This window comes from Podarcis cretensis, assembly GCF_951804945.1.
Source record: "Podarcis cretensis genome assembly, chromosome: 12".
NCBI lineage: Eukaryota > Metazoa > Chordata > Lepidosauria > Squamata > Lacertidae > Podarcis > Podarcis cretensis.
The window spans coordinates 28,759,347-28,775,157 of record NC_137181.1 but is presented as its reverse complement, the minus strand read 5'-3'; the positions used below and the strand labels follow the sequence as shown (position 1 = coordinate 28,775,157).

The 15,811-nt window shown below is 39.1% G+C and overlaps 1 protein-coding gene across 1 annotated transcript in view; it reads right to left on the bottom strand.

Annotated features, from left to right (window-relative positions):
• Nucleotides 1-620: 620 nt before the first annotated feature.
• CASD1 (CAS1 domain containing 1) overlaps nt 621-15,811 on the bottom strand; it is a 30,373-nt gene continuing 15,182 nt past the window's right edge. Inside the window, exons 9-18 of the mRNA XM_079948438.1 lie at nt 15,341-15,766; nt 14,415-14,504; nt 13,058-13,177; nt 11,637-11,793; nt 10,362-10,441; nt 8,143-8,244; nt 7,081-7,221; nt 6,430-6,507; nt 4,515-4,607; nt 621-3,670 (exon numbers count right to left, since the gene is read on the bottom strand). Of these exons, the coding sequence (XP_079804564.1) occupies nt 3,404-3,670; nt 4,515-4,607; nt 6,430-6,507; nt 7,081-7,221; nt 8,143-8,244; nt 10,362-10,441; nt 11,637-11,793; nt 13,058-13,177; nt 14,415-14,504; nt 15,341-15,766 (1,554 nt within the window). The 3' untranslated portion in view covers nt 621-3,403. The remainder of the gene's footprint in view (nt 3,671-4,514; nt 4,608-6,429; nt 6,508-7,080; nt 7,222-8,142; nt 8,245-10,361; nt 10,442-11,636; nt 11,794-13,057; nt 13,178-14,414; nt 14,505-15,340; nt 15,767-15,811) is intronic.

Sequence of the window (15,811 nt, the reverse complement as noted above, 5' to 3'; positions counted from 1 at the left end):
GTTAGGACTTAAGAGATATGAAGGCCACAGGGGAAAAAAATTTTTTGGGGTGGGAGATTTCCTCAATTTTTTTTCTTCTTCGGGATCTTCACATCGCTAGTTAGTCTCATGAGTAATTTTTGAATAATTCTTCGGAAAAAGAATAATCTTGGTGCAATACATGCTATTATTGTGTTGAGAACTGCTGGGTTAGGTAGTTATATTTATTTTAAATCATGGCAGAAGCATGCTAAATAGACTTTGAATTAATAGACAATGTGACCTTGACATAATGCTAAAATAGTCCTTTATATGCTTATGTGGTTGGTTTACTTATTTCAACCTATGGTAATAACTGGGGAAAATGAGCACTCAAGTGCTATCAGAATATAGTCTGCTGAGTAAGGAATTTTGGAATCTGTAGCTACACTGCCATTCAGAAGTTGGCAGGCAAAAAGTGAATTACTGGCAGAAACCTTTGGTTACTGCAATCCTTAAAGATCGTCCCCTAACAGTTCATCTGCAATTTTCTGCATAACCCCAACGTTTGTATTATTTCAGTATTCTCACAAATTAGAATACAGAATTCAAATCAAATATTAGACTCCTTAGAAAAAAATACCACACATACACACTTCTGCTTAATTGATGCTCCTTCCAGTACAAAAATAGGCACCCACAGCACACTTATTTAATGTTTAAATTACTTCATATTTTTCACATAACTTTAAAAGAAAATATATTTTATCCACATACAGTAATAGCAAACAAGTGCAATATTTCAAACCTAAAAAATAATCTTTAACCAAATCTGTACAACAGATAAATAAAATATCTACAATACTTGGTTTATAAACATAACAAAGTTCCCACCCCTAAGTAAAGTCATCTCACTCCTTAAATGTTACAAGTCAATTGTACATGCAGCCCATGGGCTTGCCAACCTTCACTATAGGGCTTAGCTAAACTGAAGTGAAAAACAAAAAATCAAATGCAACAATCGGTGGCGAAGAACAGTTTTACATGATTGTGAATAAACTGGCAACTGTGTATGTAGCTTGCACACTGTAGTTTGTTAACAGTGCAAGGAATTCAGTTCAACTTGAGCATTAAATGAAATTCATTTGAGATCCATCATTTATTTAGTGGGATCCTCCCCCCTGCCCCCATAATTATATTTCAATTTGACTTTCTGTGACAGGATTCCAAAGTTGCCCCTGTCAAAAGTATACATCAGAAACACAGCCCATAAATGAAAAGCCACACTGTTTCATCATTACCTAGAATTGTGTGTATGCATCAAAAACAATACTGACTTCATTCTTTCAAGCTCTAAAATAATATGCAGCATACAAGCATAGCAGAGACATCCACTGAGGCCAAAACTCAAAAGGATCAAGCACCCCACTCCCAGGTGTGCATCTATATTTCTTTTAGCCAAAGTCTCTCTGCAAAAGTTACCTTGCCCCAGCAATCCAAAAATGCTGTTTAAAACTCCCATCAATGGGGCCTGGGCACAAGAACTTTATAAAGGGTGAAGATATCATTGGTAGATGCTCACTATTTCCCTACAAGAATCCCCCAACTGCCTGTTGAAATTGGCACTGCTCAAGCAGCAATTTGAGATACTCCAGGGACAGCTTCTTAAAAGGAAGCTCAGCACGAAATCTGAATCACAACCCCTACATGATATACAGATATTAGGATGGTGTCTAGGATTTGTACTTGTCCTATTACTACTTTAATGTACCTTGAGGCTGCCCAAAATACGGCTAGAATCATGAATTCAAAAGGATAAAAATAATTCAGCTCCATTATGCTGCAGTCTGTTCCTTCAACCTGAACTGCTGGAGTTTCCACATCTGCACAGCACGCTTAAGATTGTAACTAGGCTGAATTGAGAACATTAGAAATGATGTAATCCTAAAGGTCAGAACAGAAAACTAACATTTCAGAATATAAAGCTTGTTTAATCTATCTATTAAGGATAGAAGAACTATGCTGATTTCAACACACTGTCTGGCTGCAGCCCTTTAAAAATAGTCCCTAGTAAAATATTCTTCTCATGTATTCTAATGCAAGATAATAACCTCTTCCTACCAAAATGAAAAACACACACAAAAACACCAGGATCATAATACTCACAGCTAGGTACCTGACCTCTTCACTGAAGTGTGATATAAACATTTCCAATTCCTATGCAGTTACTTGCAGCTGGAGAAGGGGCACAGTTGAATAATATCCTAGCTGCCTCATTTTTTGTACAGGGTGTGAGTACAATCCTATGACAGGAGACAAAAGGAAAATGTGATAGGAGAGGGGCAGGCAGGGGACTTTTCATTTTCAGTGAACTTTGGAAACCAATATTGTAAGATACAAAGCACTGATTATGTAAACTAAAAACAGTGATGAAAAAGCAATGATTTTAGAAAAATCAACATGAGACCACTCAAACATTCAAAATTAATGTTAATTATGAAAACTTAGGAAAATGAATGAAAATGGATCATTGAAATGCTATGCTATACACTTTGTAAACATGGATAAGATTATAAATTAATGTGATCTTCCTCCAGTGCTTGAAGGCTTTCCTAGATATGTAGTAGCCATAGAAAACTAGTAATCCAGGGGTAGCCAATGTTACAGACTATAATTCCCCATCAGCCCCAGCCAGCATGGGCAGTGGTCACAGATAATGTGAGCTGCTCACAAAATGGAGGGGGGTGGGTGTCAAATTGGCTACCACTGCATTAATCAGAAAAAAGTTACTAACCTCTTACTTTCAGAAACTCTCCAAAAATAGTAAGAAAAACCTGACCACACACTGATGCTGAATTCTTTTAAAGAAAAGGCTACAGCTGTTAACCCATTTAACACAGTGCTGCCCACAGATAATATATAATAAACTGGCTTCCTTAAGTAAACTGACAGGAATTTAACTGCCTTTAAGGCTCCAGGATCAGGGTCTGTTTTACTTCTTGCAATAAAAGCAGTTCTTTGAAACATACAAATACATCAGTTATGATATGCTAGTAATTATTAACAATTTGATAATGTCTCAACGTAAAATTGACGCAATAGTCTCTAAATGCCTCTTGAGCAAATCACACTCCATTCTTTAATTCTCGAGAGAGATGTAAACTGGAAAAACGCTCAAGTAGAAAATATGTCTTTTTTCATGCGCAGTAGTATACAGTGTGTTTCTGTTTCTTCTTCCTTTAGTGGGTGGATATCCCCGTGCAAAGGGGTGACATTTCCACCATGTACCGTATATGTTCAGTTGCCTTCATTTTGATAGCTTTCCTTCGTTGCCCAGACACAGAGAAGTTGTGGTTGGTTTGTGTAATTCCAGTTGATTTTTATTTCTTTTAGTTTTGGGCTCAGGCAAACACAATGTAGCGAAGCTTTTCGGATTTATTGAACGCTAATGCCTTGATTGTTCTTGAAATGCCGATAGAAAGAGAAGTCCAGAAAAAAATCCACCCACACAGAGCAACCTTTTCAGCAGAATTGCATTATCTTTCGGAACAACCATCTGTGCAAGATCATTTGTGATCAGGGAAATTTCATGCGCCACACACACAAATATAAAAGTGCTGACAATAATGTTGAGCATGGGATTGCCAGGAATTAGAACCAAGATCCCCTTGGTATCTGCTGCCAGCCAGATATGGTACTGACAGATGAAGAGCTGGAAAGGGAGAAAAAATGAAGTTAGAATTGCATTTATCATAAAAATAAGCTTTAACCCCGAAGCTGGTTTGGAACATTGGGCAAATATGCTATAAATCATATGATATCTGACATGTTTGTGTCACAAGAGCAACAAAGACTTTAATACAGGTTTTAAAGTCTTATGCAGAAATGCCAACAGGATTTCCTGGCCTGGTATGTGGACCATGTGCTCTGCCGCACTTGCAAAAGAGCGCACAAGGTCCAAAAAGTTTGCATATACTTTGTGTCCTAGGCAAATTTGTGTCCTCTCTGGCAGGTATGGCCTCAAAATGAATTAGGGGCCAAAAACAGGTAATAATATCTACCACCCAGAAGGTCAACAGGAAAAGTTTGCCCCACCCCCACTTGTAATTCTACATCCATACTAGAAATGTTTAACCTGTTGAATTTCTGTTTGACACACAACTGTTAAAGACACAAGAGTCCTCTGTCTCAGTGTCCTCCAGAAACCATGCACAGAACTCAAGCTTCCTGAGTTGTAAGCCAGCTGTGTTGCTGTGCAGGTCATTCATCACTTTGTATGAGGTTGGTTACATTGCTGGTATTTCAGGTGGTAGCTGAGATGGATTTAAGATTGTCAGCACCAAATTCCAGATGCCCATAGCTGGACAAATTCAAAATTGCTTTGTTAAAAAATGAAGCGGTATATTAGAGGAACATTTTTGTACCACGTAATAACTATAGTAAAGCCACCCAATTCTCGATTGTACATAATGCCAGATAACAAATCGACTAAAGTTTGATTGTAAACAGACTTAAGTGTTTGATCCTTTAAATTACAATAAAATTATACTACTTGCCTCAAGGGAAATTCTGCCAAACCAAGCAAAAAATGAACTATATACAGAACGTGCATAGCCAGGTATATTCCTGATAAGGATAAAAGCTAAAATCTGAAAGACAAAAGAAGCTGCGTGAAAAGATGTTTTAGGCTGCAATCCTGTTCACTTAGTTGGAAATAAATCCATCTAAACTCAATGGTTCTGAACAGACAAGCTAAGATTGGATTAATAGCACATCTATTGAAAGTATTTCATACATTTAATAAAATGCAAAACCTACTGGTTTTCAAACTGTGGTGCAGAACGTTGCGTTCTGTGAGTAGTAATCAGAATTCTGCAATGTGAAGATTGGGGTGTGTGGGGGTGTGTGGAATGAAGATCCTAGGCCTTGTACAATTGCTTCCACTGAAAAACACTCAGTGTGGCCTTTGCAAAGAAATGTACAGTGGTGCCTCGCAAGACGAAATTAATTCGTTCCGCGAGTTGCTTCGTCTTGCAATTTTTTTGTCTTGCGGAGCGCGGATTCCCCGGGTATTAACGGCTTTAAGAAAAAGGAAGCAAACCCGCAAGACGTTTTCGTCTTGCGAAGCAAGCCCATAGGGAAATTCGTCTTGCGAAGCACCTCGAAAAATGGAAAACCCTTTCGTCTAGCGAGTTTTTCGTCTTGCGAGGCATTCGTCTTGCGGGGCACCACTGTATTAGATATCAAACAGCTATCCCAATAAAAGTCTAAGCAGTAGCTGAGCATATGAGAATGAGCCTGTGTGAAGCTCGGACTCATGCACCTCCTGCTCTCCATCCAGCAAAGTTGTGAGGAAACTGGAAGCAGCTACTTCCTGGTTTAAACTAACCACAGTTTGTTTTGTATCCCAACGGAGCCAAACTGTGATTTGTTCAAACTATGGTTCATCAACACAAGCTGGGAAGCAAAACCTGTCTCAAAAAGCCAGTTTATGCAATTCTAACCTATATTTTTAGCATTACATATGAATCAGGCCTCACTGAGCACCCCGGCATATGTATGAGAAAACTAATAAATACTGTGCTCCATCAGCCCCAGACGACATGGCCAATGGCCAGGTATGATAGGAGATGTAGTCAACAATCTCTGGAAGGCCAAAGGCTCCCCATCTCCGCACTACGGTATCACACTCTAGCTTGGCTAGGAAACAGCACAAGGTGGGAGAAGGCCAGTGAAGGGAGCTTAGCCGGAGCTCAAGTGGACACCAGTCCTTTTGTCAATGTTTCCTATTGTAAGCTCTGGGACAAAGAATTTCAGGCCAGATTTCTTCAGTCTAAGTAACTGGATGCAACACACTTCGGGGAAGGGGGGGGGAATGAAGTTCTGTCCCTGAGGCTCTTCTGTAATGAGGGAACAGTCTGGTCATTTGACAGGGGAATGCCGGCCTCCCGAAAGAGAGAGAAGGCTAGATGTGTGGGTTTTGGCACCTGACTGCCATATTGCCCGAACCCTGTGCATAGGGACCTGCATTCTTCAGCCCAACTCTAATCAATTTTTTCATGTATTTTGAGATTGTCAGTCTGCAAAAAAGGGACTTATTTTAATTAATGGCATGTATGCTGCTCTTTGGTTGAAGAGTGGAATAAAATGCTCTAAAATAAATAAATTGCAGACCTATTGCTATCACAGTAGTGCTATTATGCTCACATACTCTTACTTTGTTTTGTCTGAACATGTTTATGATCAACCACACAGGTGGGCAAGAGGGAACTACCCCAGGCAATTGAACTATGTGCAGCAATCTAAGGTGCACAAAACACCTTAGATTCCTGCACATTGTTTGACTCTGCTCTGCCATTACTTGTGAAGGCCAGATTTCTCAGTAGTTTTGTAAGCCTTAGCACTTTACATCCTGGGTGAGTGTTTATAATCAAAGACTGCAATTACAAGCAACAAAGGGAACACAATTACCTGCACAACTGAAACCGAAGGATGCATTTCATTGCACTCAGTTTTATTTTTACAACTGCTGGCCCATATAGAGTACGTCTAAAATATAAACATATATATTATTATACGTTTATTTATTTATACCCCGCCTTTCCCCCTGACTAGGACTCAAGGTGGCTTACAGATAAAAATAAGAATAGCTAAAAACATAGGGGGGAATAGTTAAAAACAGTTAAACACTGATAGAATTAAAACTACATATATGGAGGATACATCAAAGAACACAATTATTTTGCAGTGCTAGAAATGAAATTAGTTTATTCAGTGGAACACCAGTGTTGGCTCTACAAATTACACTTTGACTGTAATCCTATGCAAGCATACCAGGAAGTAAGCCAAATAAAATGGTGTTTAATCCTGAATAAACCTGAACAGATTTGGAGCCTTAGAGATGGTTTTCTACTGTGTTGAAATACCCAATGCCTTTCCCCCCCCCAGAAGTTCTCTACTTTATTCAAAACCCTTAAAAACAATGTCAGCAGACCAATAACCTTGGCTTCTTATGGCATGCCTAAGACTTGCTACTAATTTTCATGAAGACTGTCCCCACTTTGAGTAACTATTCAGGAATTAAGAAAGACAATAGCTGAGTAAGGTATCTCAGAAACTTACCAAAAAAGAAACAACTGAAATAAATAATAAAACATTAGAAACTTTGCTTGGAAAGAGTGGCTCCCCCTTTCCTTCTGAGAGGACTTGCTGTTTTTGAAATGTTAGATAAATAAAAGCAAACAACATCCCATGAAAAACGACCTGCAAGAGAAAGGAAGAACTGCTCAGTAGAAGGATTTAGCAAAGGCGCAGTTAAGAAGACAGTTTAGTTCAGGTACCCACACGTTTTGGGCACATTCACCAACAATGCCTGAATTTAAAGAACCAATGCCAGTCTTTTAAGGCGCAACGGGATGAAGTTAGTCTCTCTGGGTCAGGCAAATGCCCAATGTGCTCAGTCTAATCATGTATTACTGAGCAACTGTATAATACAGTGGTACCTCGGGTTACAGACGCTTCAGGTTACAGACTCCGCTAACCCAGAAATAGTATCTCGGGTTAAGAACTTTGCTTCAGGATGAGAACAGAAATCGTGCGGCGGCCACGGGAGGCCCCATTAGCTAAAGTTGTGCTTCAGATTAAGAACAGTTTCAGGTTAAGAACGGACCTCCAGAATGAATTAAGTTCTTAACCCAAGGTACCACTGTATACAATACTACAGACCAAGCATTTACAGCAGCTCTGGGGAATCTGTGTAGAGCCTCCTGAGATTATCTGATTCCAACTGCTATCAGCTTTAGCCAGCATGGACAACAATCAGGGTTTGTGGGAGTTGTAGTCTGGCAACATCTGGAGGCCACAGGTCCCCTACCACTTGCTTACAGCCACTAATTTGCGTTTTCTGAGGTTTGCTGCATACATTTACAAATAGAGGCAGCTAGTAAAATAACCAGAGCAATTTACTAAACTTTTTTCTTCTTTAATTTCATTTTTCAATTATTTCAGATTCCTGCATAGCAGGGGGTTGGACAAGATGACCCTCGGGTTCCATTCCAGCTCTACAATGCTATGATTTGCAGAGTGAGATCATAATTTGCTTTCACTCGCCTAAGACTGGCAGCCATAATTGACAAAGGCAAAGCACAAAATCAACATTAAAAAATAAAAATAAACTGTACATACGTATCTATCTAATTTCCACCTAAACCACCATTCATAGATGCTCCCATTTAGTTCAAAGCCCTTGGACAATGGCCAAATAGAAAAAATCTTCTCAAATGCACCCTGTAATAAACAGACATGAAAATAATATAACTGTTCAGTCACATCAATGGGCCATATAACACAAACATTCCATTTCTAACAGCAGTTAAATGGAGATGCTCAGGGACTTTCATAAGATTAGAATAAAATACTTGATCATTTCACTGTACATTTAAGTCCAGCATCCTAAAATCACAGACAGCCTATTAGGATTTGTCCCCCTATCGAGGCATGTGAAAATACCCATTATTTCACATTATAATGTTCTGCATCTCAAGACTGGCAAAGAAAGAGACTGCCTTGCGCATTCTGGTGTTGTGTACAAGGATCTATGGATCAGAGCCACAGCTTGCAATGATGTAATGTATAATTGCAGACACAATCTACACTCAACAATTTGGAAAAAGAAGCATTCTGTTTCTTGGCTGTAACCAGACATATATTCATGATATCCATTAGTGTGGATTACTTATTAAATGCTTTCTGTGTTCAGGCTGAGAAAACAACAAAAATGAGGAAAACACTACTAACAGGCAAGAAAGAGGACAGTCAGGAACCTATCAAGCAATTCCTCCAGGAGAGCTGAAAGCTGGCCAGATGTATAATTTAGTTTAGTATTTTGCTGCTGAAGAGACACTCACAACCAAGATTTTCTTTTCATTTTTTGTGACAGTAAAATTGCTGAAGAATATCCTTATTTTAAAAAGAAACAAAAAGGATGCATCCATGTTCCCAGAATAAAAACAGTAAAGGATTCTGCAATGTTTAATAAACTTTTCTTAAAGTTAAACATCTGTTTTAATCAGTTTTCATCAAAGTAAAGCTTTTAACTCTCCTATTTAAAAAAATAAAAAATGGCTGGGTGCCCTGCAAGTCTTCAAATGGAAAACAAACAAACAAACATGTCCTTTAAGTTTCTGAAAAGAAAATACATTTAAACTCTCTCCCTCACACACACAAACACACAGAGATGTTTTGAAATCCATGCCTAATTGTGAGGGCATGAATAATTCTTTCCAAAGGAACTAGGAATTGAAGAGTTGCAAGTGCTTTGTAGAGATGGTTGTGAACAGTATTCTCTCTTAGTCAAGTGCCATTCAAATGCTCAGAATAAGGCCACATACGCCATAAATCTTATGCTGAAGTCATAGCTGAGTTGCATTTTAGCCCTGAAGAGCAGGCAGCATTGGCAAAATGAAAGCATTCCATATCCAAAAATATATACAAAATATATTCTCCCATTCAGCTATGAGGTTTTTTTTTAACGCACAGCTGAATGTGGAAGCACATGCTTCTCATGCAGTTCCTCAGCCTGAGCACAGCCTGGTAAGCAAAGCTGGAATCCCATCAATCAGGGGAGTGGGGTTGGGAGATTAATAACAGAAACTTCAAACCAGCTGACAGGTGCTATTCCAATGTCTTTTATCAGGCTGCTGCTCATCTGGGCTGCAAAATTTCCTATTCTAAAAGCTTCAGAGTGGTCCACTAGACAGAGACAGGAATACAGTTCTCCTGAATATTAAATCCAATCATTCTGCAGCTAGATGTTTTCAATTATTTTTATGGTCAAATACCAGAAAGCAAACATGATCTGGTTTTCATTTATAATATTTTAATGTCAACAAAATGCAGCAGAAAGAATCTTGTTGTTCTAACTGCTCCTTTTCTTAATATTAGAAATACGCAAACATTTAATGCCCAAACATTTTTGATATGCCTCTCCTCTACCTCACTAGAAAAATGTTGAGACCTGAGTTTTAGCAACCAAGTCTACCAAGGTTTCAGCAAAAGGAGGGGGGGGATTCTCTCTCCTCAAAACAAAACAGCCAGTTTTGGATGCAAGCACAGGCTGATGTGCTTTGTGACAACAGATGCGCCACCCTCAGACCTCTGAATGAACCCAAGCATTCCAACACCAGTTTCTGTGGAAACACTTAATGGATTTACAAAAGAGCTAAGAGCATGTCCTTCGCTCTCAGATACCACAACCTGTTCCTTATGGAAGCAACAGGCTGATTGCCATGACTGTGCCATAGCTGCAAGTGCTTTGCTTTTGAACACAGTTTAAATGTTTGCTTTCTAACATGCCTTAGAATCCAAATATTTAACTTGTACCAAAATATACAAATCATACAAACCTGAGAATACGCTAGAAAATATATACAGATGAACAGGGAAACTAGTTTCAGCAGTAAACCAAAATGCCAGAAGCAACTGCCTGTGGACAAGAGCAAAAACAAGACTAATGTTAGGCAGTAAGCTTTTTTATTGCATTTTTTTTACTGTTGCTGCTTTTACATTATACGCAAGAGGGACAGCTGCGTGTAGGTGGGAATGAACATTCAGATAGAAATTCTTCTGAAAGTGCTGCAATACGGAAACATGACACCCACCCACAGTACATTACTTCAACAGGATGCCCTTCCTAACCCACATTCCACCCCAGCTAGTCATGTATTGTTAAAGCAGACTGCAGCAAATGTCTGACTGGGCAGCACCAGAGGGCAATGAAACAGCCAGTGCGGCACTAGCCAGATAGTCATGGCAGCAGGGGCAGCTTCACAGCCCTCCCCACAGCCAGGACGAGGGTTTCATTTGCCCCCAGTGACATTACACAGCCAACTCCGATTGGCTATATGGTGTCAAGGTGGTGACATTTTCACTAAGTGAACCCTGACCAGTAAGAAACAAGCCCTTTTGAGTTAGGAAGAGAAAAGAGAAGCGCCAGATCAGGGAAAAGTATGTGAAAGGTAGTGTTATTTCCCTCCATGGACCTTTCCGGCAGAGAATTCTCTCTACTCAATAAGAAGGTAGGCCACACATTACCTTGAATTATGGCTCTTTGCAGGCCATCATTCAGCATTAAGCTCTCAGGCCAAGAGGTGAACCAAGCATACAATAAAAAACAAAACAAAAAACTGAGGTATTCAGGAGCCTACTACAAACTATATAATGGTGTGTCCAAACACATATATTTTATATCCATATATTTTATATCCATCTTTTGATTGTTTTAAAAGTGCAAGTTAATTTTCTAAATAGTTCTAGTATTTTCTCTTAAATTGTTTTACTGTTTTCTGTTAACCCAACACAAGTAAAAGGTTAAATATTAGGATCCCAAGATAATAATAATTACCTAGGCCTGCCTCCTTTCGCTGAGCATTCCCCCATCTTCGACCCTCCCTTCCCACAAATGGCCACATTAACAATGATAATCTGTGACTATCTTCCGTTATGTTATTTGGGTCAGCAATTGAGGCAGATAGAATATTTTTGCTTTACAAAAGTGTAGTTTGATTTTATTATTGAGAATGCCATTTATTAAAAAATCACAATGCCATTTAAAGTTGAATATAACTGAATGCAAAATAAAGTGCTTAAGTTATTTTAATACAAAAGAGAATCATATTTACCATTGGCCTTCTTCTGGACTATTTGAGGCCACAGAGCTAATGTAACATATATGATCATAAACCAGACAGTGACTAGAGGAACAAAGTAATAGAACTGGTAAGACCGATCCATCACTATGCACAACACCACAACCAAGAAATTCAGTCGAAATAAAACCTGTTAAATATTGGAGAAAAGGGGAAGTATTTCTTTATTAAATGTAAGGAATGGCAAGAGATTTTTCATGTATATTTTAGTGCAAAAAACTTCAGCAAGGTAACATATGCATCTCAAGTGACAGAGTATCACAAAGCATTCATATCTTGAATTATTTTTACTACAGTAAGCTTACGTAACAATTTTGCTGATCAGGCTTTTCAAAACATAAAATGAAAACAGTTTAAGAGAAGCCAGCCTTCTACAGACTTGCTCTATCCAGCTGCTCTGTATGCACAGAATAGCGTGAAATTAAAAAACTAACACAACACAAAATAAATTCTTGCCTATATAACTATTGTTACTGGGTATCAATCTGTGAAGTAACCATTTCTTCTTATTATTTAATATTAAAGGGTAGCTATTTAGAGTTATGGATGGCTATAAGTTTGGTTGCATGGTTATATATCTCAGGTTACATGAGGCATTAGGCCTCAGACCTCTGTAAAAGCTACAATGTATGGTGCTTTAAGTGCTGACAGAAGCCTTGGTTACAGATTATTATTTTTTAATTATCTGCCCTTCATCCTAAAGTCCCAAGGCGGGTCACAACATTCAAACATAGCATTAAAAACAGTTTAAAACAACCTACAATTCCAAAAAAGGTGGGTCCTAAAAACATACACTTCAAATGTCAAAAGCCAGGATTAAAAGGTACACATTTAGCTTTCTCCGGAAGCTATATAATGAAGGTGCCAGATGTACCTCTGTGGGGAGGGAGTTTTACAGCTTAGGGGCTACCACAGAGAAGGCCCTCTCCTGGGCTAACCCCCACACCCAATTTCTAAGTGCAAAGAGGGCTGCAGTTGCTAAGGAGGGAGAACTCTTAGGCAATTAGTGCTGAAAGAAAACAAAATCATACTCTGGTGGCACACTTCGGGAGATTTAAGCTTCAGCTAAGGCAGGGTTTCCCAAACTTGGATCTCCAGCTGTTTTTGGACTACAACTCCCATCATTCCTAGCTAGAAGGACCAGTGATCAGGGAAACTGTAGTCCAAAAACAGCTGGAGATCCATGTTTGGGAAACCCTGAGCTAAGGCAATTGGGATCCAGAGAGGAAGCGGTGAGCTTTTGTCAGCCTCAATGACTTTTGTGAAGTCTTGCCTCCTACTAAATAGGGAACGATCCAACATTGGGAAATGGCAGTGGGCAAAGTACTGGGTTACATTTGTAGCAGTCACTCAAAATTATTTTTATACACATAAAAGCTTAATTCACATCTTACCTGACACACTCTATAAATGCCAAAATCTCCTTTAATCCAGAAGTATGAGAAATGCCCGTAACCCGTTTGGAATAGATATGCAGCAACCAATACACGGATGTGCATGTACACTGGCAGAAACTATTGATAAAAACATAAATTGTATTTTTTTAAAGCTAGGTAACTTTCAAAGATTAAATCCCACATTAAAGTGTGCAAAATGAGTAAGTTTCCCCCCTCACTTTATTTCTGCTTTTGAATATAATCTCGTTTACAGAACTTTAAAGCTCACTATGTCTCACCGCCTTCTAAACTTATTCCACATTCTGGACTTCCTCAACCCAGCACTAACCAACTATCTGTTCCAAGGCTGAACAGGCAGGCCTCACTATGCAAAGATGCTTGTGTACAGGTTGGCACTGAATTCAAGGCCGTGGTGATTAACTTTTTGGGAGCTGAGGGTCACAATGATCCATGGTCAACCTTTGGTGGTGGTGAGGAACACATGTCAAAGCTGGATGTGTCCTGAGTAAAAGTGGGTGAAAATGAAAAGGACACATGGTGAGGAAAGGGGCTGGAAGTCACAAAAATCTTTTGGCATAACCAAATCACAGCAGATGACCTACAGTGGTAATTAGTGAATTTATTATTATTATTATTTTAATGTAGACATTTTGTGGGGCCTTAGCAGTCATGGAAAGCATTCTGCCATCATAGTATTACAGTGGGGGACCCATAGGAGCAGTAAGAAATAATTTGGTGGGGAGGGGGTTTCATGTGTCCCAAGGGCTAGCCATCTCTGCTAGGGTTGGAGCAATAATCCAAAAGTGAAATTAGAACAGAATAGGACATCTGACTTTTCCTAAAATCACCAAGAAGCATCATTAAAACAAAACAGCAACCATTTCCAGATCAGGTTGGGATGATCAGACAATAGGGAGGGGGTGAAGTCACCCCTCCATACACACACACACCAATAAGGTCCTTCTGCTAGGATAATTCAAATCCATTGTGGATAGTTCTGAGAGGAAATATCCACCTGCCTGAAAATGGGTACCATGCCCAAGGTCACTTTTCAGAACTGCTGGGTTAAAATTTAGTAAGCCTACTAAAGACAGCATTATATATCAGTGGCATCCTCACCAATTAAAACACTTTCATGCACAGTACAGCACTTTGCACCACAGGTGAAACGAGGAAATTTAATTGTCACCTTTTTTTGAAAAAGTACATCTTTCAAAACAGAACTTAATCACCCCAATATGGAATTAAAACAGAGAAGAAAGACTTCAGTTAACTACTCAACTTTTCCTTCAGTAGTAAATCACGCAAGACTATTCCTCATGCAAAATTTGTTAAAACTGCAAAACAAACTTACAGTGCTTGCTCCAGAGATATGATAGATCAAGATGACAAGCTGCATCCAGCCTTTCCATTCATCGGTTTGTTCCCTATTTAACACTTTAGTCTGTGCAAAATAAAAAGAGAGCATTGCGATTCCAACAAGTGCAAGCAGAGAACTACAAAACAAGGAAACACTATAATGGGGTGGATGTGTCTAAAACTACTATATAAAGGGAAGTGCAATAACTGTTATTCTCCAATTATGTTTTATGTATTTTGCACCACTAGGAGTGGGCTACAATCCACATGACTGATACAGAACTCTGTGTAAACAGTACGACAATCGCTGAGTGCTCTGGCTCCCCATCTAACGCTAACATTGTACTCTGCCTGATAGACGGTTTTGAAATTCAAGGGACAGAGGTCCCTGTTGGGAGCAGGGATAGAGAAGCCTCGCTGAATTTACATTTGGCCACTCTGGCTCAGGGTCATGGACTCTTGAGTAAATGTTGTTGAAACATCCACAACTTCTCATCTGTTGTTTATGCACGGCATTTTTCTGGAAGTGACAGTTTTATTTGAATCTATCTACAACAGGGTTGGGGATCCTTCTTCTGCCCAAGGACCACATTTCTTTGTGGGCAATCTTCCAAGAGCTGCATGCCAGCGCTGGACAGGCCAGAAGTGGGCAGACAACTGAAGGAAAATGTTACCTTTGTACAGTAGACTAGTTTCTACATGCACCTCTCACTGTCTGCCATCCAGGCAAACAAGAAGGATTAACCTCTTTTTTGCATTGCCTTCATTGTTATTGTAACCTGTTTAAAATTGTAAACTCAAGAAAAACACTTTTTACAAAAAGAAAAGGCAGTAACATTGGCAGAGTTCAAGGAAAAGATTTCAGTCAGACAAAGAGCCTGTGATCTTTCAGAAATAAAAACAAAAATAAAGCAGGCTTACCTCTTTAGTATTTTCCGTGTAAAACACCCCTAACACTAGGATATAGATGATTGGTATGAAGAAGGATGAGTGAGTGTAAAACTTGTTTTCTTTCATGAACAGATTTGCTCTGTCGCACAGGTAGAAGTAACCCATTATCAAACCAAGTCTGCATAAACACTGCAAGGCTGTCTCTAGAGTAGAAACGGCTGGAGTGTTGGTGGCAGGTTTCTTCTCTTCTCCACTCTCCATATCTGTACATGGCTTATTCTTCTGGTGATTGTTATGACGTATGAGAACAAGAATTAAATATCCAGTTATGGAGGAAGCAAAAAACCCAAAGGCTAGTTTTTGTATCAAAGTGACAGGAGGCTGAGGCTGGCAGCACGAACCATCAATGGGCTTTATAACCTTGTTGCAGTGGACGTTTATCAGAATCATTGCATTCTGTCCAGGAAAAAAAACATAATTCCAGCCATTAGGATATGGAAT